Source organism: Hyposmocoma kahamanoa, unplaced genomic scaffold (assembly GCF_003589595.1).
Source record: "Hyposmocoma kahamanoa isolate Upper Pololo Valley unplaced genomic scaffold, ASM358959v1 182, whole genome shotgun sequence".
Lineage (NCBI taxonomy): Eukaryota > Metazoa > Arthropoda > Insecta > Lepidoptera > Cosmopterigidae > Hyposmocoma > Hyposmocoma kahamanoa.
In genome coordinates, this window is record NW_020653713.1 from 4,738,198 (window position 1) to 4,761,702 (window position 23,505).

Below are 23,505 nucleotides of genomic sequence, written 5' to 3' on the forward strand. Positions count from 1 at the left end.
TAGATTAGGAAACAAAATACAATTAGAAATATCAATCACAACTCGTTAGAATTGTTACCAACGACATCATCAATCAATCACATCTCTGTGTGTAAGAAAGTCTTATGGCAAAGAGATAAACAGATAAAACATAGTCTCGAACACCAAAAGTCTGAAGACGTCGTATTACAATGGAAACAAGTCGTAACCGTGGAATCACGTCCCAGGCGTGTGGATGCAGCGAATCGCCGCATTGTGAGCTGCAACCATCCATCAGCACAGCTCATTACCCTCGCAAGAGTGATGAGCTTCAAACTACCGCCGCTCTTACCACTACCAACTTGTATCTGCCGGTGGAGAAATCCTAGAACAAAATGCTCTCTTCATAAAAACTATTAGTTATTATTCGAATGAAATTCACTATGCTGTCCCGCTTGTTCTGCATTTGGTAACTTTAAAGATACTGGCACCCAAAGTGTTTCACTATGTTGAAAAATGTCAATTGACACATAGCGTAATTGGGCTGCTTTTGCTTAACAATAAAACTGAAACTGAATAGGTGTAAAAAACCAGATGTGATGCAGTCGCTAATCGTCTATCTTTACAAACGCGTGCGATTTTAAGCAGTGATGCAAGCGCGTGACGCATCGATACAAATGCGCGATTGCATCGCTACACTTAGGACTTATAGGCGATTGCCGCGTGCATCCACGCAATCGCCTAAAAATCGCAAGTGTAGCGATCGTTCTAATAGCATCACTGCTAAAAAGTCACCGTGTGTAACCACTCGTACATCTCATTTTGTTGATTTCAGATATGTTAATAACCCAATTTCGTAAAAATGTCCATTAGATACGGAGCACAGCGTTACCCGTGTTAACTAATGATAAGGGTAAACAAGACAACTAACAAATCTTTGGTCAAGAACTTGGTTAAATAAGACTTTGGAATTTGGATTCATTTACCCTTTCCAGTTTTGTTTCCGAATGTAATATGACTGGGCTTTGCATTTATTTAATCTGTTCCCCCAGAATATTTTGTGGACAAATGTCTTGTAATGTCCGAAGAGAGCGCTACTCTCGACTGCAAAAGTAACGTCGTAGTGTAACTAAAAATTTAAATCGATCCGTTGTGCAGTTTTGCTATTGAGCGCAAGTTTGGTAACAGCATGCACTGCAGATGCTAGTCGGACATCGAAGTTTTGTCAAACTTTTTGAATATATCTTTACGGGTATAATGTTAATGGTAGAGAATTTTAATAAAAATGTCTTTAAGGATACTTTGCAAAAGATAAATCACAAAAATGCAAAACAGAGAATGTTAAAGCTGATTTTTCAATACAAAACTCTTTGTTATACTGTAAAATATTACATAAGTCAATAAACAAACACTATGCAGAAAAATCGACTTTATAACTAAGTAGGAATATTTTTTAACCAAAAGAATATTTTAGAAACCTTTGTTCGAATGCGTTGTACTTTTAAGCTCTAGTCATCAATTAATTTATTTTTCCAACAGATGGCGTAGTTCTCCTTGACGAGGATTATGTGCGCGGGCGCAAGGTGTACGGGCAAGTGGTGTGTACGTTCCGCTACGGTCGCGAGGAAGATGAGGTCATGGGCCTCAACTTCTACAAGGAGCTTTTCTTGGCTTCGGAGCAAATCTATCCACCGCCAGAGAAGAGGAACTATGAGCTGTCGAAGACCCAGGTAAATAAAATAAGAGTTGATGCAATTTTAGCCTTTATTTCGCCAGTATTTGGACACAGGGTAAGTGATAAGTAGACAATTATCAATGTGTGCGTGTGTAGCTCGCGAGCCACTAAGTAGTATCAACAATATAAGGCGGAAATTGGGCTCAAACATAATGAAACTTGCTCAGAATACGAAGACGTGGAAGAACTAATTTCAACACAAAAAAATCGCGAGTTGGAAATGCGGTTGTTGGATAAGTTCATAAAACTTTTCGAAGATAGAACGTCATTCTGCAGAAATGATCTAACCCACAAGAATTTTCACCAAACACCAAAATAGCAAAAATGTGAGAACTTATGAATGGATTAAATAATTTCTGCATAATTACGTCCAGTTTGCAGACTTCAAAAATCATACTGGACTTCCTTGTTGGATTATAGCCTCGGTCTGACTTGGTCTAGGTTTTAGGGTCGTTAAGAATCGTTCTAGTGCTCTCACGTCATTATTCTCACTTTTAGAAGCACTAATCTTTATAGTTCCACTAAGCACCCCTCTTAATACTAAGATAACCCATTATCCTTCTTATAGTTAAACTTTGCCTAGAACTGCAACGTGTGTGGGTTGAAACAAATAATCATAAAAGTTAAAGAATTGGACGGTGGGTTTCGTAACAATATTTAGTAGAATCGCCGCTATCGCAACCTGGGACAAAAACTAATCTGGAAAACACCATTCAGACGACTGAAGCAATTTAGAAAAGTTCGTTTTCTAAATTGCCACGATTGGGATTCGAATGCGGTACCTATTGTTTCAGCTGACTTTGTGGTTTTGTGAAATTAAAACTTGACCACACAGAGGTGGGTAATGTCAATGATTGAAAAAAAAACCAAGAATATTAGTGACTGTGCTTTTAAAGGAAATTGTTCCGTGATTGAGTATTTCTTTACTGAAAAACAGCGCCGTAACATTTTCAGTGAGACGACAATAAGCTTTTTAGTAGCAGTAGAGCTTGTAAAAGAGGTCTTAGGGTGACAGGCGCAGCGGCAGTGCCATTATTATAGACAGGCGTGTCGCTTACAACCAGGCGCAAGGATTCTTAGTCTCGTCATTTTGTATCATAAAAAAGCTGAGTGGATGACAGATTTAGTAATATCATACACGTTAATTACATTTATTCGTATTATTGATTAAATTATGCTATAATGAGTCACAATCGAAACTATTTTTTCTGTGCTAAATCGTGTATATTTGTTTTTTTTTTTTAAAAAAAATCAATGTTCCGAACTATTTACGGATTACTCAATCGCAAACATGGGACTTGTGTAGAATTCGACATATTGGTTTGTTTGAAAAAAATAAAAATAAAAATACGCGATTCAGATCCGGAAAAACTTAATTAAAATTTAAAAAATGAATTAATTATTGTTATTGGAGTACGAACTGCTATTCGGTCTCAGGTGTTTTATTTGTGACTCAAATTGCAGTAACACGAGACGTCAAAAGGAATGAAGAATGGGCTACATTACCGGTATTGATGCTCAGGTGTTTTATATTTCATTTTTATCAAGGGTTTTTGTGTAATTGGATTGAAGAGAGAGAGAACTGTTTTTGTTAAAAAAATATAGATGAAAACAAACCACAAGTTCTCAAGTAATATATCTCATCGGGTGTAACTTGTAGGTATGTATGGTATGCGTACGCTGCACGCGCCCCACACGCGCGCTACACGCGTGCTGCATGCGCGCAGTTAAATGCATGTTACTCAATTACTCAATACTTTATTGCATTTCCAATAGTTTACAATGTAGCAGGTGGACACGCTTAAATTACAGCTTTGGGGCCCTGTTGAGCACAGCAAAAACACACAGAGTGGGCAACATTTAATAAATAAAATCTTCAATAAACAAAATACAATTTATACAAAAAGACTATTAAAATCTCAAATAAAAATTATTGCAATACTATGTTATTATTTTGAAAGATTAATAAATATCTATATATGTTATTAACACAGAAAATAAAATTAATAATAATAACGAAATATTACGTTAGCATTTATGCCTAGTATTTATACACGTATGTTAACTAAATACGCTGTGTACATTAATTATTTTAATAGGAACATATTTTTTTATCGTTTAAATATTCACTTACATCGTAGTAAGTCTTACTTACTAAAATTTTTTTCAAATATGATGGAAAACTGTTGTCACTGGGTATTTCATTTATGGAGTTTGGTAACTTATTATAAATTTTTATAGACATTACAAATGGACTTGATGAATGGAGAGAGAGTTGAATTTGGTAACATAAGTCTGTTTTGGTGTCGAAGACAATAGTTTGTAGGTATCTCTTGCCGTTTTTTATAGAGATCAGGATATTTTCTGACAAACTTGCAGGATTCAAAAATGTAAATGCATGGTAAAGTTAAAATATTGTATTTTTGGATGTAGGGTTAGCAACTTTCGGTTATATCAATGTTAGCTAGAATTCAAAATTGAAGGAGTGCTGTTTCCCCACAGCATTACACCGCAGTTGAGCCACGCATAGGCATCCGCGTAGTAAGTGGTGAGCGCGGTTTTTCAATCAGTTGTTTTCTTTATTTCCTGAAGTGCATAAGCAAATCTGCCGATTTTAGATCTTAATTTTTGAATATGTGGTTTCCAATTGACATGTGTGTTAATATACGTGATGCGAGAGTGACGCGCGAATTGCATGCGAACAGATCGCACTACGTAATGTGCTCGCAAGCCTTTAGCAAACAAGCGCATTTGCGGCGCGTTTGCCAGATCTGTACGCACCCTAATAATTAACTTTTCTATGACATACAGAAAAATACAACGAAATTCCTTAACACAATTTGTGTTGTGTTGTAGTTTAGTCCTAAATAACATCGTAATTACATTCCTCCCGTTTTGGTGGAGCATACGCCGCGAATGCGCTTTAGGGTAGTTATGTAACCTTGTAACTACAAGCTATAGTAGAGCGACTACGGTGAAACTAATTGTATGTATACGTTACAAATACGCAGAGTTCGAAATGATAAAATTACCGCTGATAATTATTATAATATTATCACAATAATTATCTTATATTTACAAAATTAATTGACAACAACAAAATGCTGAAAATATTTTTTTTAATACAGTTGCTCAAAACGTGGTATTTTTCGCACTACAAATCGTGCGGAAAGTTGGATTTCTCGCACTAGTGCTTTTTACTTTTCCAGTTTTTTTTAATTTACTGTTGTTTTAAGTCTTAAACATAGAACTAAAGAGATTGTATATTTATTTCATATTTATGTGCTTTGTGACGTAAGTCATTCGTCATTACTATACTGTATCTATGGAGAGACCGCATTTTTACACCTATGAAGTAAATGCTCCTTAGTAGCGATTATGTACAAAATAAAGTAATATAAAATAGTAATTTAAATGTGGCTGAATACTGGCAACAGTTGCCATATTGAAAAAAGTCGGCCAAAAAAGTACAAATTTTTTTCATCGTTTACATTCCCGCCTTTTTCATTAACTTTTTTACGATTTGATTTTGTTATTGACTACTAAAGAAAGAATTGACAATATTATTTATGCAAAAAATGAGTGATTCCGACGAGTGTATTGTAGATTTAACACCACCAGATATACGTGCAAAAGCATTAATAGCAAGCAATAGTACTTTACCGGATAAATCGAAAGATAAATACACAGCCGTCTATGATCAGTTTATAGACATGAGTTTTTTTTTAAATACTGTTTTATTTTACTTTCAATGTAGTTTTTTCGCAAATGTATTAAAAAACGTCGTTTGATACACGTGCGCATTTGTCATTTTCACTTGTCTCGAGTCTTGACGATGTGAGTTGATGCCTCGACACTCGTGAATAATGACTAACTTTCCGCACTTGTATCAAAAATAACTATTTTAATACAGTTGCTCAAAACGTGGTATTTTTCGCACTACAAATCGTGCGGAAAGTTGGATTTCTCGCACTAGTGCTTTTTACTTTTCCAGTTTTTTTTTAATTTACTGTTGTTTTAAGTCTTAAACGTAGAACTAAAGAGATTGTATATTTATTTCATATTTATGTGCGTGCTTTGTGACGTAAGTCATTCGTCATTAAAACTTATATTTATTTACAAATACTATATAATGAACGTATCGAGTGGAGGTCCACAGTCTCTGCCTACCCCTGAATGGGTGACAGGCGAGATTTTTATGTATATATTTGTTCTATGTATTACAGATAAATTGTATCTCACTATCGTGCACGGGTTCCTAAAGAAGTTTAAACAAAAGTACCAGGATTTCATAATAAGAATAGTGGTTACAGGCCGATATTACAGAAAATAAACAAAAACAACACGTTAGAACTAGATTTCCATAGACTTTTAACTAATGGTTGCAGTGGTTGTAATTTTCATTATTTTAATTTACTAGCAGAAAATGAGTTTTGTTTAAATACTGTTTTATTTTACTTTCAATGTAGTTTTTTCGCAAATGTATTAAAAAACGTCGTTTGATACACGTGCGGATTTGTCATTTTCACTTGTCTCGCGTCTTGACCCTCGCCTCTGGCTCGGGCCAAGAAGCCTCGCGACTCGTGAATAATGACTAACTTTCCGCACTTATATCAAAAATAACTATTATGATGATACTGAGTGAAGGCGCGTTCCCATTATGTCGTAACGCTTTATTTATTATTGAACTCGCCTGTCTACAAACCTTAAGGGTTGTCCATGTATTATTATGAGAAGATTTTGTACCTTCGCGTATAGTTGTTCTTGATCATTGGTAGGTGAGGGATACTATGGGTTTTGGTCCTACAGCGTCCGTCTCCGACCCTTTTCTGGCTAGTTCACCCGCTGCGTCATTGCCACGTGAGCCGCTGTGTTTAACTCACTGTGGAGTTACGTGGTTGTGTATACATACCTCCATGAGACTTGATGGCATTCGTAAATGAGCCCTAAGTTTATGTCATCTGCACGATTAACTGCACGACTATCTGTCGTTACGACATATTGGGAACGCGCCCTGACGGGACGACCAAGGCGTGTGTCTGGTGGTGAGCGTGATTGCGTGATAGGCGTGTTATCAATAACAATTGCAGTGCTGCTCGAAGCTTTAAATCGCAGATCTAAGGGGCATTGCTCCTGCGTTTGTCACCCTGAGACATAAGTTCAAAAGTTCCATGTCTCTGTAAGTTTACCGGCACCGTAACCCTTCAAAACCAGAACTATTTCACAAGGTGCTCTACTGCTACTAAGATACAAGTATCGCTTAACAATGTTCAGAGGTTTTTAACATCCAGTGAAGTTATATACACGTTTCTTTTTTATTGGTTTTAAAATTGAGTTATTTCAAATTTGAAAACAAATCCAAATTTCCAGTCTGCTTTCTATTCATTTATTCATTAGAATATTGCATTGTCACATTTATATTATATTAAGTAAGTACAGTAGCTTGAAAATGTACATGTGACGCCCTGTGTAAGGGCACAATAAAGTGATGAGGACACTTACTCACTATAAAAGCAATAAAATTGTGATCATATTATTCTATACACAAATAGAAAAAAAAGAAGAGTATCTCATTCTTCATTATAAAAAGTTCCTTTTACGCACAAAAATCACTATATTCCTATTTATACTGCGCAGTTGGGAAGTAGATATCGCACGAACTGGCCATGATTAGTGTAGCAGACTGCCGGAATGCACTCATCCCGGGAACTTTATAAACGCACATTGCTGCTTGTGCAAGAGGCGACCGCAAAAGGCCTTTGGCCCGTACGGCTTCCCCGTAGCGCAGGATTGTGCAGTTTGTTGTTGTTTGCCTGTTGGTATATTTTTGAAAAAACGACGACAATTTGTACCAGAACCTTATAGCTTTTCTGTATGATACGCTAGCTCATATCATGTGCGCAAGCAGAACTAATTTTTTTTTTAATAGTGTCAAGCGACGGGACGAATAAGTCATGAATAAGTTGCAGAGCGGATCAGTGCCCGTTGCTGCGTCTGTTACCTTGAGACATAAGTTAACAAGTCCCATGTCCCATGACATTACTGCTTAACAGCAGAAATAAGGAAAGTGGCACTATTCACCGGACGAACTCTACCAAAAAGGAAATTTTCTATTTTATTGTTCTATAGGAGTTATAAGAATACTTTTTAATTATTGTGATTTTTTTTTATGTAGACACTCTAGTAGATGTAGATGCTCTAGTTTGCACACTATACTTGTACAGTCCAATTAGTCAAAAAAACAAAATAATAAAATCGAAACCTTTCAATTTTATTATTTCATACGTCGAAAGTGGTTTTATCTCATGAACTCACAAAAATAATACGGCATGAAAAAAAATTACGTATTTGTGAAATTTTATAACTCTCCTATTTAAGAGTCGAGACAACCTCAAATGGCTTTGGTTGATTCCGCAAAACAGTGAAAGTGTTAAATCAATAACTTTGGAAAAAATATACAGGAAAATTGAGGATACGGTGTGAAAAGACGATTTCCAAAACATTTTCAAGATAGAATTCAAAGAACATATAGCTGATCTTATAATAATAACGCATAGAATGATAGTTTCATATCAAACGAACTGTCACAAGTGAGGCAAAAATCAAATTCATGTAGGCTAGTTTTAGTAGTAGGTTAATTTTCGGTTTTAGTGAATATTTATATAACAATACAAGTTGAAACGCGTTACTTCCTTGTGGAATGTGATGTTAGTATCTATTTTATGTTTGTTTGACGTGTTTTTACACTCATTTACCGCACAATTCGTCATTTTTAGCTAAAATTCTTGATCTGTTCGCGGTGCAATTTTACCTTGAGCACTGAAGGCCCGCCCGCTCGTGTAGGCCCTTTTGGCGCGCTTCAATTTGCCTCTACGGTGCGGACTAGGTTTCTACGCGTTATTATTCTAAGTAGCTGATGTCAAACACCGTCGCGTAAACAATTCTGCAGTCTGCTAGCATGTCTTGGATAAACCTACACATTCAATGAAGTTTGACAAACCCCAGGTCCTTGCAAAAGAAGTCTGTTATCTACCTAGGATGCTGCGACAGGCCATTTAAATTAAGAAAAGCATCCTAATTTCAACAGGGGAAGATGGTTTCTCCGTACCTCCAGTTTGGGATCCAGTATTTCCACTAATGAAAAATCCCAAATAGACATAATAAGACTGCTGTTCTAAATTCTAATTTCCATTATTAATTATTAACAATCAATTTAACTGGAATGTTTCTTTGTAAATTAAAAAATAATTAATTTATTACTTTTGTAAGTGAAAAAATAGGGTGGTTTGCATTAATATTAGACACAACTGTACCAAATCCGGAAAAATAGTTTCATTTCCTATAAAAAAAAGTCAAACTTACCTCGAAATTGTACTTTATGGTATATATGGGTGTGGTACTTTATAGCAATGATTTTTTTACATCAACTGAACTAAATAGAACACGTATAGTAAACAATATAATATATTTTTCAAATGCCTTAAAATTCGTTTGTAAACAAATGAATTTCGAAATAAAACCAGTGTCCCGGCCGCTCGACTCGCGCTATTGAACCTATTAAGCACTGAAAAAGAATTAATTCGAGCTGAGGTAGTATCGATTTTTAAGCATGTCGACAGTTGTCGACTAATTTCGTTAAAGTCTCTTTCTTGAAAAGTTGCCATTTTGCAACGTATAATTAAAATACGGTTACGTTAATTTAAAATTTGAACAATTACAATTAAACCCCGTTATAAGTTCTCTTTTTGTGGTTAATGTCTATAAAACATTGTTTCAGGAGCGTCTTATCAAGAAGTTAGGCGCACAGGCCTATCCTTTCCACTTCAAGATCCCAGCTGGAGCGCCAGGGTCCGTGACTCTGCAGGCAGAATTGGAGGATGAAGGCGAACCTTGCGGTGTCCATTATTATGTGAAGATTTTCGTTGGAGACTCTGAGATTGATAGATCCCATCGCAGGTACATACTTCTACAAATACGTTAAAGCCTTAAAGGCCTTACAAGGGCTTACTTAATAGGAATCGAAGGAATACGCATATTTTACCATTAGACCAACATAACACTTGGAAGGAATGAGTTGAACGGAAAGAAATATCCATAAATATACAAAAAGGGGGACATTTGATATGAAGGTGTGGTTTGGGACGCCTCGATTTGCCCAAAATTGAGGTATCACATCTTCAAACATCTCCACAGTGGAGTGGCGGTCGTTATACACACAAAATTTCTTGTAAAACGTGAAAATGCCATTTTGTGGCATTAAAGCTTGTATAAATGGAGTAAAAACATAACTACCGGTATCTATGGCAAAACCAATGAGGAGGTGCTGAATTCCTGGTTGTTTATTAAATTTCTTTAAAATACATATTTATAAGGCCTATTATGAATATGATTTTTTAAAGATTTAGAGATCTGTTGAACAGGAGAATTGTCAATCAATTTCGAAAATAATTGTACTATTCCACAGAAAATCTTTCTTAGGGCTAGCACCTATAACGAAAATTAAGAGCGTATTACAAGAGTGTGTGTTATCAACGGTGTGTGTTATCAAATAGAATAAAAATCATTTATTTCGGGCGACAACGACCCGTACCAAAATAATATAATCCAAGTCAAAAAATCAATAAAAAGTTATAAAAATAAAATAAAATAAAATAAAAAAATAAAATAAAATTTAAATAAATAAATAATAATAATAATAATTCATTTTATTCACTTCAAGTAGGGTACGGTACATGTTGATGGGAAAAATGAAATCAGCACTTAAACCTATTCCGCCTCCATAAATAACAGCATGCAAATAATACATTGAAAGATTAAGACTAAATGTAAAAACAATAATTAGACAGTAAATTTATAATTTTATTAAACTTAATTGGTTTAATACGAGATATCATAATCGTGTATGTCATAATTTAAAGTAAATAATAATAATTGTAAAGAAAAATGTTCAATCAATTAATTAGTCCTTATATTTCATGAATTCGTCAACTAAGCAGAACAAATAATCAGAGAGCCACCTACGCAATTCCTTTTTGAAACTAGTCAATGGAAGAAACTTAAAGCGATAAAAAAATTTCCACACATGACGTACGAGTTATTTTGTTTTGGGTATTGTACCAAGTATCACTTTATTGGGGTTTCTTAGGTTTCTGGTTGTTACGTCTTTAGCTATTATGATTTTTGATAGAAAATTAAACAATAATATGAATAATCACAAATACAAACAATAAAATAAAATAACTGTAATTTGTGGATGTCTAAGTCGATTGCCCCCATAACCGACACCATAGTGGGCATGCTTATCATAGCAATGTTGAATATACGGGCAATCTAACCTGCCAGCGATCATAGCCAGGACGATATTGGGGCTGGTCCGCACTCTGCGCACCAGACATGAGCACCTTTTGCGCAACGTTATCTGCTCACGCGATACATGCAGCCGTGGTGCAGAGGTGTCGGTGATGATTTTATACCGATTTATCCGGATATCGAAGTTATAACAGGTAAAAGAACTAATATTAATTGCTATTTCAGTAACTACTCTAGCAAACCATAAAGTTTTTAATGCCTGGGTCTGTCATTTAAAAAAATAAACAACTTCAAAAATACGTCACGACAATCGTGTGTGTTATTGTTTGAGCTGGTGAACACAAGACATTGGTGAAATTGCCATATTTTTGTATAATTTTTATAATAATAGTAAACTACCGTACATAGTTATTTTTACTTGACATTGGCAAAATCATTGATTATTTCGATGGGGCCATAACATTTAAAAGAAGAAGTAGTTTGAGCTGGCGATTTCGGTGTTTATTTATTGAAAACATACCGTAAGTAGAGTTTTTAAGTTTACCCTGAATATAAATGTTTATAAACTATACTGTAAGGAGTAATTTCATGGTAAACGTTAGAACCACTTAAACGGAATATTTATCATATTTATCCAAGTACACCAAAAATTTCATTAGTGCTTTTTAAGTGCAGGATTTGCGGTGCATTTCATTTGAGATGTTTTTGTTGGTAGTACGGAGGGTATTTATTTAGCAATGCAGAATAATAATTTTTATTTATAAAAACTTGTATTTAAACTGAATCCTTTTCTATTTTGCGAAACCAAATAGCCGCCATTGAGGAGCGCATCGCGTGAGCGTCTATGTGGAAGCATCAGTGCATGTCGCCGCAAACATATATACATATTATGTGAAATCCATTTCTTCCGCAGGAGCACGGTGGCTTTGGGAATCCGCAAAGTTCAATACGCCCCATCGAAGCCGGGTCCTCAGCCCTGCACCGTGGTGCGCAAGGATTTTGTTCTATCACCGGGACAACTCGAGCTGGAGCTCACTCTTGATAAACAAGTAACTTGCAATATTTATTTTATTGAACATCATGATGTTTTTACTACCATGACATTCGTATATTTTTTATGAAACTATTCCACTAGTTAGAACTTTCGATCCGATTGGACTCTAACCAGACAATGCCCTAGCCGTGGCTACAGACTCAGGTTGGTGCTTAGTCCGATTGATTGCCCGGTGCCATGGACACATACATAGACAACCATAAATTACATCCAAACTCACGCCTCAACCCAATATTTCACCCGGCCCGAGAGTCGAACCCGGGACCTCTGCATGGCAGACCAGCATGTAAACCGTTCGCCCACGGAGGCAGTTAGAGCCTTTGCACACGGCGTAATGCGCGTAATCTGCGCGTATACGCGCCGCAGACGTGCTGTAGTGAATCGATTCAAACGCGTTCAAACATCACCTTGCAAGCAAGAAGCTTACATAGAATTTCATGTAGTTACTTCATTTAAATAATTAACTGAAATTTAACAAACTAAAAATAAAATTAAAACTATCTCTTATCAAAATGCGCGATACATACGCGCGTTTACAGCGCGTCTACGGCGTGTATACGCGCAGATAACGCGCGTCGCCGGCGCGTATAAATTAGTGTGCATAGGCTATTAGTGATTCAGTATTGATTCCTTGTTTGAAGCAGTCCAGATAAGAAGTGACCACACTTATTCAAGTGGAGCTGGCTTGAGCTGGTCAGCAAAACCTTTACGTCCTTGCGGTAAGAGCGAAAAAAGACCACCTTCATGCTCATTCCGTTTCGATAAGTGTGGTCACTCCTTTAAAACAATTGTCATTTTTGTTAGTACAATTTCATTTCTAAATTCCAATCACTATAACAAGGGTAAGTATTATAGGATAATGTTCCTACAGCTCTACATGCATGGAGAAACAGTGGCCGTGAACATTTGCATCCGCAACCATAGTAACAAGGTGGTGAAGAAGATCAAGGCTTCCATCCAGCAGGGAGTCGACGTGGTGCTCTTCCAGCAAGGGCAGTACAGCAATACCGTCGCCAGTGTTGAGACTCAGTAAGTGTATGAGGCATCGTGACATGTCCCAAATCTATACTAATACTTTATATGAGAAAGTAATTCTGTCTGTTACGTTTTCACGCTACCACTGAACCAATATTTGAGATTGAATTTTGTTATAAAGATAGATGGAACCTAGGAGAGGGATATAGGCTACTTTTTGTCACAACCTGCTTTTTCAACAGAGATGTGCGAGGTATTTAGGTGGTGTGCGAGGAAAATCCACCAAGAGGATTACTTCATTTTCCTAGCCTCGCTTAACGCAGCTCTAGTGGAAATGGGCTAGCGTAGCTCTAAGTATTAGTAAGCTATCAGCTACACCCCGCTTCACAGATTCACTACGTATCCTGGCACCGCACTAGCTACCTCGCACATCTCTGGTGGAATCGCAATCTCAATCTTAGGCCTTTATGACCTGCCCCGCACCATGAAGCGGAGTGACGGGTCATGCGCCACGCACTTCCGCGCGGAGATGCGTTGTCAGTGTGTTGTACGGCGCGTGTTTTCTATACTAACTGAGATACATCGGTACAACGATAAAAAACGCAACTCCTTACACCTTTGCGTGGCGCTATGTGATAATTGCCTGAAGGATGGTGAATAGTGGATGAAAGTTTGTATGGAGAGTAAAGAAAACTAATTAGTATTGTACTCGAAACACTTATTTAACGCAGAGGAAGCAGCGGGTATCAGCTAGTATATTATAAAAAGCCACGAAAACAGATACAAAGAACTATTATTATAGATAAAAAGATAATTTATTTTGTAACTTATTTATTAGTAAATAACAATATCAATAAACAATTTATTTCTGGTCATTGCCCATAAGATAATGGTGTTATTTACAAAAGAAAACATTAGAACTACGTTAGTATGATTGCTAATACTATTTGAAAATTTGATTAAATTATTGAACTATAAAAATTAAAATATTAAAATTAAGAAAATGCACAAATTATTACTTAATTTGACCAGTAGCGATTGTACAGTCAAATCGATAGGCAAACATCTTTAGGATGCCATTCACACGCACTCTCTTTAGCAGAGACGACGTCTTTTTTCGCTTAATGGCATAAAAGTCATATGTTCGCGCTTCGGCATTCATGCCGAACGAATGCTGACGTACTGCAGTGCCGTGGCAGTCCCAACAGAATTCTGAAGATGTGACTGTACTGTAGTCTTATTGTAAAATTGAAACCAATACAACTTGTAAAATAACACAGGTTTATTCATTGAGGCGAGGCACAAAGAGGAACAGTTTTGACAGACGAGCGTTGCTTCACAGTTTGGCATATGTTATGGTACAGCCTGGCTTACAATCTAACAATTGAATACAAAATTTATTTATCATAATGTATAAATAATAAATAATTAAAATACAATTATTTACCGAAATAGATATTTAACAGACCCGACAGGTCTCGAAGCTATTGCGGTATCTCTTATTGACAAGTTCGTAAAGTGTTTTTGTCGAGAAAAAGGTAGTTTTTTGGGCTTTTTCATGATCTGAGTTCTAACACAGAAAATCATGAAGCGAATAAAAATGGAACTTTATGATGTACGGAGTAAAGCACTGCAAGTGTTTCGTATTTTTTTATTAACATAGTTCTTGTAGCTTGACAGTGTTGATATTGATGAGCTTTCCGATCAGTTTTTATTATTTGTTACTTTTTCGAAGTACCAAAAAAGTTACAGTAGCAAATTAAATTTAAAATTAAATAATTGGAAATTAAATAATTTTCGAACCATCAGTCAGTCACGATCGCGGGATCTGCAAAGAGAAAGAACAAATATATGCGATTCAGATACAAAATCTAGTTCCATTTGTATGGCAATCGCAAAAACCTGACAATTCGAAATTTAAATAAATTTTACTGTATATCGTTCACATACGGCGTTGTAGCAATCAAAAGCAATTAGTTGCAACACCCCATTGATTTACAAATAAATGGACGACGGGTCTAATACACAAACCACGAAAAAAATGTCCCAAGTCAATCTATTTAAACGTAGTGACATGTAAAGGAATATGAAAAAGCTAAAACGTTGAATTTAAATTGTAATGTCATCGCAGTACTGTCTAATTTTGCTTGCTTCGCTGTCAGTCGAACAAACGAAGACTAAAGCGTGAATGACGCTCTGTATACGATTTTAACGCCCTATAAGTTCGGACACTTTTTAGCGTGGACCCGACGTCCATATAATTGTAATCAATGCAACACGCCAATTAATTTAACTAGTTTAATTACAATCAACGATTACAAGGCCTTGTTAGGGTTCATGTTTGCATAAGATGCTTGCATCATCAGGCGAGGATTTAGAGATAGTCCGCTGCACTAGCCCAATGAGGCTCGGGGACTTCACATGTTTTCCGAGGGTTCTGAACCTTCTTCTTCTTCATTCATCGAAAAAGTAATATTATTCCGACAAAGGTGCGAGTTCGAATTTAAAGCCGCTGCCTATGCTTGAACGGTGACAGGTCAATCCATTAGGCTGTCACGTCTTATTGTATAAGATGCTTTATTTAAAGGTAACTTATTTTGTTTCGCAGGGATGGATGCCCTCTTCAACCTGGCTCCAGCATGCAGAAGATCTTATACCTGACTCCTTCTCTGCAGTCGAACCGCGACAAGCGCGGCATAGCCCTGGATGGTCAGCTGAAACGAAATGAGTCAACCCTCGCTTCTACCACCCTGTAATTATTTTCTTCTATTTTTTATTTAAATACGAAACTAGGCCTTCTTGCCTCCGCTTTGGAGTCCCAGTTTGCTTTCCCCATCGGTGTCCTTGCGGCAAAGACGTAAGTGTTCTGGGTCACCACGGTCTTTCCTGCCAGCTGAGCGCCGGCCGTATTTCCCGGCATGCAGCCCTCAACGACATCGTCCACCGGGCCTTAGCCACGGTTAATTAACGTGCCCGCTATACTCGAGCCAGCCGGACTGGGATGAGAACATCCCATCTCCAGCACACCATCAAGAGGGCTGGCTCCGCAGCTGAGCTGGCGGAAAGAATAAAAAGTAATAAGTACCAGGATCTCGGCTCCTTTTTACAGCCTTTGGAGTCGAATAGGTAGTCACCCATTTACAGCCTTTGGAGTCGAAACCCTTGGCGCGTTGGGTCCCAGTGCCCTTCATCTGGGGGCCTACCATGACCTTTCCAAAAACAATCTTATTTCAATGTAAGCTTAAAGTCAGCTTATTATAAATATTACTCATATTCGTACCATGACGAACCTGTCAATTAAGTAATGTATTATTGCAAAAGTGACTGAAAGAACGAATGATTTCCCAATATTGTCTATTCCTTACTAAAAACAGGAACGAGATAACGCTATGTGATCTATATAATGCTATTACTTTCTTTTTCGATGTTCCGAATCGTGTTATCGTAGTATAATGTTTAAGTACTTAATGTTATTTACATTCAGAGAATTTTGACTGTTAAAAAAAGAAAAGTATGTAATAATAAAATCTATTAAAATTACGTTATTTTCAGTAATTATTTCGCATTTTCATGAAGAAAAATAAATAAAACAAGCTGAGTCTTCATAGTCACGTTGTGAATTCGGAATTAGTGTCAACTGTTAGTTTCGCCAAGGAGCATATAGATGGCGCTGTCATAATTTTACGAAATAAATATCGCGTATTTTTTTTAACAAGAACTTGTTTCCTATGTACTATTAAATGAAAAATAAACAAAATATTGAAGAGATATATTTAAATAAATAAGTTCAACTTATCTTTTAATCATTACAAATCTATATTAAGACAATAAAACTGAAAATAATATTGTTTCCATTGCATCCGTGTAACTATTTTAAGATTGCTAAATTTGACATAAGAGCAATATTACTTTAATGTTAAAGTCGCGTCATAGTGTAAACTGAGTGAATGAATAAACACAAAGCTGCCAATAAAACATCATAGTCTTAACATTACAATAAGCTTGCTTCAAGCGCGTTGTTTAAAGTAATATTGTTTTAAGAGGTTGTGGTAGGCCCCCTGTACAAAATTTTATCCAAAAATTTAATAGACTATCTGGGAAACCCCAGGGCCGGCAGCTACCTTGCCCAACGCATTAGCATAGCCATAAAAGTGAGACGATGCCAGCATCTTGGGCACCTTGCCGCGGGGACCCACTTTTATTCATATAATTAAAAAATCCTACCTGTATATTAACAAAATGCGAAATTGTAAAACAGAAAGATATTGCCTAAGAGCAATGCATCTCTGTGATATTGCTTATAGCCTAAAGTTAGATAGGTTTTGTATAATGGTAATTCCATAATAATATTGGCAATGGTTGCTGTTACAAACTTATTACGTTGATATAGTATTATATCTTTTGTATATCTTTTATATATCCTATACCTCTTTTATTTTATAAGTCTACTATCATGCTAATACAGTGCCCCCAATATTTCTCTCTTGCCTGTGAATTTTTAACACCCAATTTAAAATCGAACTTTGTATTAATAATTATATTAGATAAGCGGAGTAATTTCACAAAATATAATTAACATTGTGGTAGTAAAACTTTATGATATATATACATATATAAGTCACATCTAAGGAACTGTTTTGGTAGTAATTTGCGAAAAATTTTACTATAGACAAATAAAAATTTAAGGCACCATTGTAACCATTCGAAAACTGAAATTGGGCTTCAAAATCTAATTACTTATAGCTTATTATTCCATTAATAGACGTATCTCTATATGTAGTACGTACGAGAAAACGATATAGTTTACGTTACATTGCATTACAACATTATTTTTTATGTTATTTGTTGAAAGGTTATTGGATCCGGAGCAACGGGACGCATTCGGCATTGTCGTTAGCTACAGCGTCAAAGTGAAGCTTTATCTCGGAGCCCTTAGCGGAGAGCTGGTGGCTGAACTGCCCTTCATCTTTATGCATCCTAAGGTAATATTAGAATTTAAAAAACTACTTGTTGGATCCCGGCTGTCTCAAAACGGATTAGACTTCCCTTCAATAAATCTCGTAATATTCCGTTTTTTGAAGCTTCTTATACTTAGGTGGACAGTATACACTTCTATTCTTGATTGAATCTTATCCTAACAATCGTGATCTATGTCAATCTGCCTTAGTTCCGTAACCTAACAAGTCACAAATATGAATGAAATCGAATCAACAATTCTTACAAGATTCTCCTATATATGCCGATGCGGTATCTCCTACACCGTACTGGCCCTATCAATGCGTCGCGGACGCTCCTCAGCCAATCAGAATCCCTGAATTATTTACGTAATTCTAAATTTGCTCTGACCGGCCAGGCGCGTACGCGCAATAGTACTGGACACTTCAAATCCTAAAAACAAAGGGGCTACCATAATAGACCACGCACATTTGTTTTTTTTTGTGGTACCAAATAACGGGACGACCAAGTCGAGCACCTGATGATGAGCAGCATGCCTGTCTATATGCAGTTGCATTAAATAGCAAAGATTTGAAAGATGCTGCCACTGTGCCCGTCACCCAGTGACATAAGTTGACAAGTTCCACGTGCTTGTAAGTTCACCAGCCTTATCATCCTTACTCTTCAAAACCGCACCGCAGTAATATCAAAATTACAGCTTGACGGCAGAAATAGGTAAAGTGGAAGTAGTGCTCTGGACGAACATTTTTACAAGAAGCTCTACTGCTACTAAATAATTGATCTTTATAAACCTTTCACAAAAAGGAAAAGCAGGTGAGGTAGATTACAGCGCCCTAAACTAAAACTAACAGCAGTTCCAGATTGCAGGGCAAATAGACCAGAACACTTGAGATCTTTCATTCTACGGCCGGCAATACGTTTGCTAAAATGTATATTGGAAACTTCAACAACATCCTTCCCCCATCAGGAACTCACCCTTCCTTCCCATCAGGAGAATCGACAGATTGTCAATATTCATATATACAAGTACATACTTACAGATTCTGTTATTCTGCTGTCCATGTGAGGAGGTATAAAACTCGAAGACATAAGGTTTCTTATCGTTTATAAACCAATTATCTTTATGTGTATCCAATGAAGCTGGGAAATTTTGTCGTAGGGTTCTACCCGTGTATTGTATCAATACGAATCTTCTTTTTGACAAGGTAAGAAGAAAAAAGCTCACTCAAAAACCGTTAGTCGTGAATACAAATTCGTACATAGGTCCTTGTTAGGAGTTGGAAGAAGTAGTGTGGGATGACAAAGTTATTAACGTAGGGAATCATCTGAAGCTGGCACGCCAGGGCAGGTAAAGGGTTCATTTTAAACTAAATAAGCACGACATTTACGAGGTTTTGATTTGGCTACTAAATTACCGCCAACATTATCCCCAATGATATATCAAAACAATAAATAAAATATTATAGCATAATGGTATTTGAATAACGTACAAAATAAATGGATTTAGGGATTTGTCATACAAAAATTCAGACTCTGTGTACATTTAGTGGGTCTCCTGTATTTGTATTATATCAAATGCTGTAAATCGTTTCAGGGGGAACGTGCGAAAATGCTGCACGCCGACAGCCAGGTTGACGTGGAGATGTTCAGGCAGGACACCGTTCATCATCAGGAAAGCATTGAAGTCTACTAAACAACCTGATCTTAGAAAATGACCAATATATTTACGTATTAACGTTTGTCGAATCATCTCGCTAACGTAGTTTTATTTTAAATATACTCAATAACTCGATTTAGAGATTTCGTATACACAGCAATGTTTAAATTTGTAATGTACCTTATTCCTGTTTCTCGCGTCTTGAATAAAATTATTATATTCTTACAATGCTCTTGTCATTTTACCACCAGCGAAAGTATATTATAGTCATGTAATGCAAGGCTGCAAAGTTGTTGATCGACGCGAGTGCCTGTATTGAAACCTGACTAAGCAAACGATGCTAAGATAATAGATTCCTGAACTTAGCGAGGGTTTCAAGGCACGAGACGCAAAACAACTTTGCTGTCGAGAGAAACACACAACTTTTCACGTCCCTATAGCGAGGAAAATGGTAGATGAAAGAAAAACAGTTGAACTATAACAAATCAGTTTTAATAAACATAATTTCAGTACAGAGCGCAGAGTACTAAAAAAACCGACCTCAAAAGTACGTGAATTTACGTCTATTTGCTAAGTTTTATTGAAATATCCCCTAGTTCGCCACTATACAGGACTTGACACTGGAGATAAATAAAAATAGGTTCTCACTACGTCACTACACAAAGTATATTGAGAGAAAAACGCCTTGAATTGGAGAAATAGCAAAATCAACTATTAAAATAATTGCTCCTAAATTGAAGTTAGGCGCTATTTGTAAAAAATGAATCTTCTTGCGTGAACAGCCACCCTTCGAGGTGGATGATTTTCTTCAAAATAAAATGGGACCACTATGGAAGTACCCCCTTTCCAACAAAAAAATAATCATGAAAATCGGTTCACAAATACCGGAGTTATCGCGTAACATACATACAAAAAAAAGATAAAAGAAAAAAAAGAACATACAGTCGAATTGAGAACCTCCTCCTTTTTTGAAGTCGGTTAAAAATTAGTTATCGTTGTCAATTTAATGTCAAAAATAATAAGAATAAAAATATACCAACGGATTTATATTATAAGTAAATATTGTAAGACAAATCGCGTAGTTGAACGTGTCGTTATGTTTTTTATCGAAAGAAAAAGTTAGGGGCACGACAGTCCATCATCAAGTTCGAATTTCAAAAACCTTTTCCATGCTAGCGTGGAAAAAACGTTTTTCCGCGCACATTTCTAATGAGAAAGAGAGCCGAGGTAGTGAAAAATACTTTTTTAATATGCACGATCAAGAAGTTGTATACATTACACTTGGTACAATAAAGCTACATGTGATCATGCATCAAAAGCGCTTTTATCACATGCAAGTCAGAATAATTATAACAAACGAAAACAAAACGACCTCAAAAGTTAATGGAATTGCATCTATTAGTAATTTTTAAGTTTTTTAACTGAATGTCACAATGTTTTACTACCATGACGTTCAATTTGTTTTTTGTCAAATTACTTCACTAGTTTGTTATAATTATTATAACAAAGATCGAAACACAAGAAAAACTCATTCGTTCCGGCTGGATTCGAACCAGCACCTTCAGGCAATCCGTGCTGCCAATTAAGCCACGGAAGGAACCAGCATGATTTTCACTTATATCGGTCTGAGAAAGTTCTTTTAATGGACCTGTCCATTTCACTTTGATATCGAAGAGATTAAAATAAACTTCAGACTGTATTTTATATAAGTAAAGACAGGAACTGTTATGAAAGGTGCATTGTAAAATTACCCGAAAGATGGCAAGAGGTTGTGGATCAACAAAGCCAATACATTATTGAGTGAAGTTTGATATTTTTTTAAAGTTTTTATTTCATACTTTGATACCGCGCAGTCTTTTTGGCCAGCCCAATAATGCTATTAAATAATATGAGATTATTGTTATTAATATATTGAGGAATAATATCTAGACATCGTACTCTTGGTGTATATAAAGACGGCTACCCACGGCCTGTGATATCACGAGACGGGACGGCACGGGTTTTTTAGGTGACGAATAGTAGTATACCTTAAGATTATGACATTATAGTTACAATTTCAATGACAATGATCGTGGCTGCCTCCGGAATATCTCGGCAGCCTTGGGGAAGGTACTCTTGATATAGATATAAATGCGGCTTCCCATGGCCTGTGGCATCACGGGCCGCGCCGCGTCGCATTGCGCCGATTTGTACGGGCGAGCTCGCGCCTCAGGCCCATGCAATTCATAGCGCCCTTCCCGTATAACCAGGAGGTTAATAGGGAGGGTCACTATAAACAAAATACATGTAGAAAGATATAGGCCCATATAATGTGAGCCGCGCCGGCATGGACGGCACTAATCGCACGTCGCTTTGGCGCGAGTTCGGACCGTGAGACTACATCTCAATAGTATGCGTCAATAGTATATTAGGCAATCGTTGCATAATGAAAGTTCTTAAAGTCGAGGCCGTGTTTAGACAACGAGGCTTTGCCGAATGGCCTAAGTAATAGGTACGAGATTTTAAGACCTAATTATATAATGATTGCACACAATACTTTTTCTATAAGTAATTTAAAACAATGAAATACAACAAATATCTAATGCGTATTTTGTTAACAATCCGCGACAATGCTTACTATACGAAAATGCTTATAAGCAGCGTCATATTTGATATTTTATATTGTTTTTAAATATTTTTTTGAATTGCTATTCCATTATTATTTGTGAAATTACTCCACTTCTTTGTTATAATTATTTTATAATAATATAATAATTCGTGTGATCCAGCCGTATTCGAACCGAGACGTCTTCTAGCAAACCGTGGCAGACGCTAAGCAATGGAACGAACCAGTGCACCTCATGTATTTTTCTATGTGCTTGTTGTTCTTTCTATGTGATCTTTGTATTTAGTTTTTCAACGACTTTTTAGCCGTAGCGCCATCTATGAGAAATCTATGAAAGTATTTCGTCACCCAGTTAGGTAACTTTACAGCTACCATTCCTGGCCAGTTTGGTATAATAATTATTAATACAAATATCGAACACTTAGAACAAAATTCCTTCGATCCGGCCGGATACGTACCGACGTCTTCTATTCAAATCGTGTTAGACGCCATGCCAACTAAGCTTATTACTTATTATGATTTAAGAAAAAGCAACAATAAAATCCACCATATTCGATTTATTTTCGAAAAAATCTACTATGTTTTACAATGTTTACTTTGCAAAATAAACTGGATTTCATATTTGATGTTGTACAAGTGTTCAAGTCTTAGAATATTAAGTTTAAGTGAAGCAAACTGAATGCAAGTTTGGTCCGCTTTCAAGTAATAGTTGTTGAGGATTGTTAGTGGAACACAGGTAATGTTGTAGTAAGTTTGCTCTTACTTTTGCTTAAGCTTTACCTGAGTTAGGAGAATGGCTTAGTTGTCAATGTTCTTCCTAGAGAATAATACTAGTTTATTTAATATTGCGCAACTACAGAGGGCTACTACTTTAAGCATACAAGAGATGCCGTAGATGTGGGTTATGATGACATCTGCAGATGCGGACGGGAATGAGAAATTTTCTTAGTTGAAATCTGCAGATGCGGATGTGTGAAAAAAGTGATCATGGTGATCATTGAACTTAAGGAAAAGATAATAATTTTACATAATCATACAATAAAAAAAAAGAAAGATAGAAGGGATAGAAATATCATGACATTTATTAATACTTAAAGTTGTTAAAAATGTCTTGGGCCGTCCTTTATGCGAATAGAGCTGGGCTATCTTGAGTGAAAAAGTACATAAGTCAATGTGAACTTAACAATTTAAAAAAAAGTCGTTAACAAACCAAAAACAAAAAGCTGCAACAAGCACATAGAAAAATTCTTAAGGTC

At 36.3% G+C, this 23,505-nt stretch overlaps 1 protein-coding gene across 1 annotated transcript; it reads left to right on the forward strand.

The window, feature by feature from the left end:
• Window positions 1-1,487: 1,487 nt before the first annotated feature.
• Window positions 1,488-19,859, forward strand: LOC113226151 (arrestin homolog; the record flags this gene model as incomplete). Its single annotated transcript, XM_026458682.1, has 7 exons — window positions 1,488-1,688; window positions 9,471-9,649; window positions 11,916-12,051; window positions 12,928-13,085; window positions 15,640-15,783; window positions 17,884-18,013; window positions 19,582-19,859. Coding segments are annotated over 7 exons (1,047 nt in total), but the record flags the coding sequence as incomplete, so codon positions are not given.
• Between the last annotated feature and the right edge of the window lie 3,646 nt (window positions 19,860-23,505).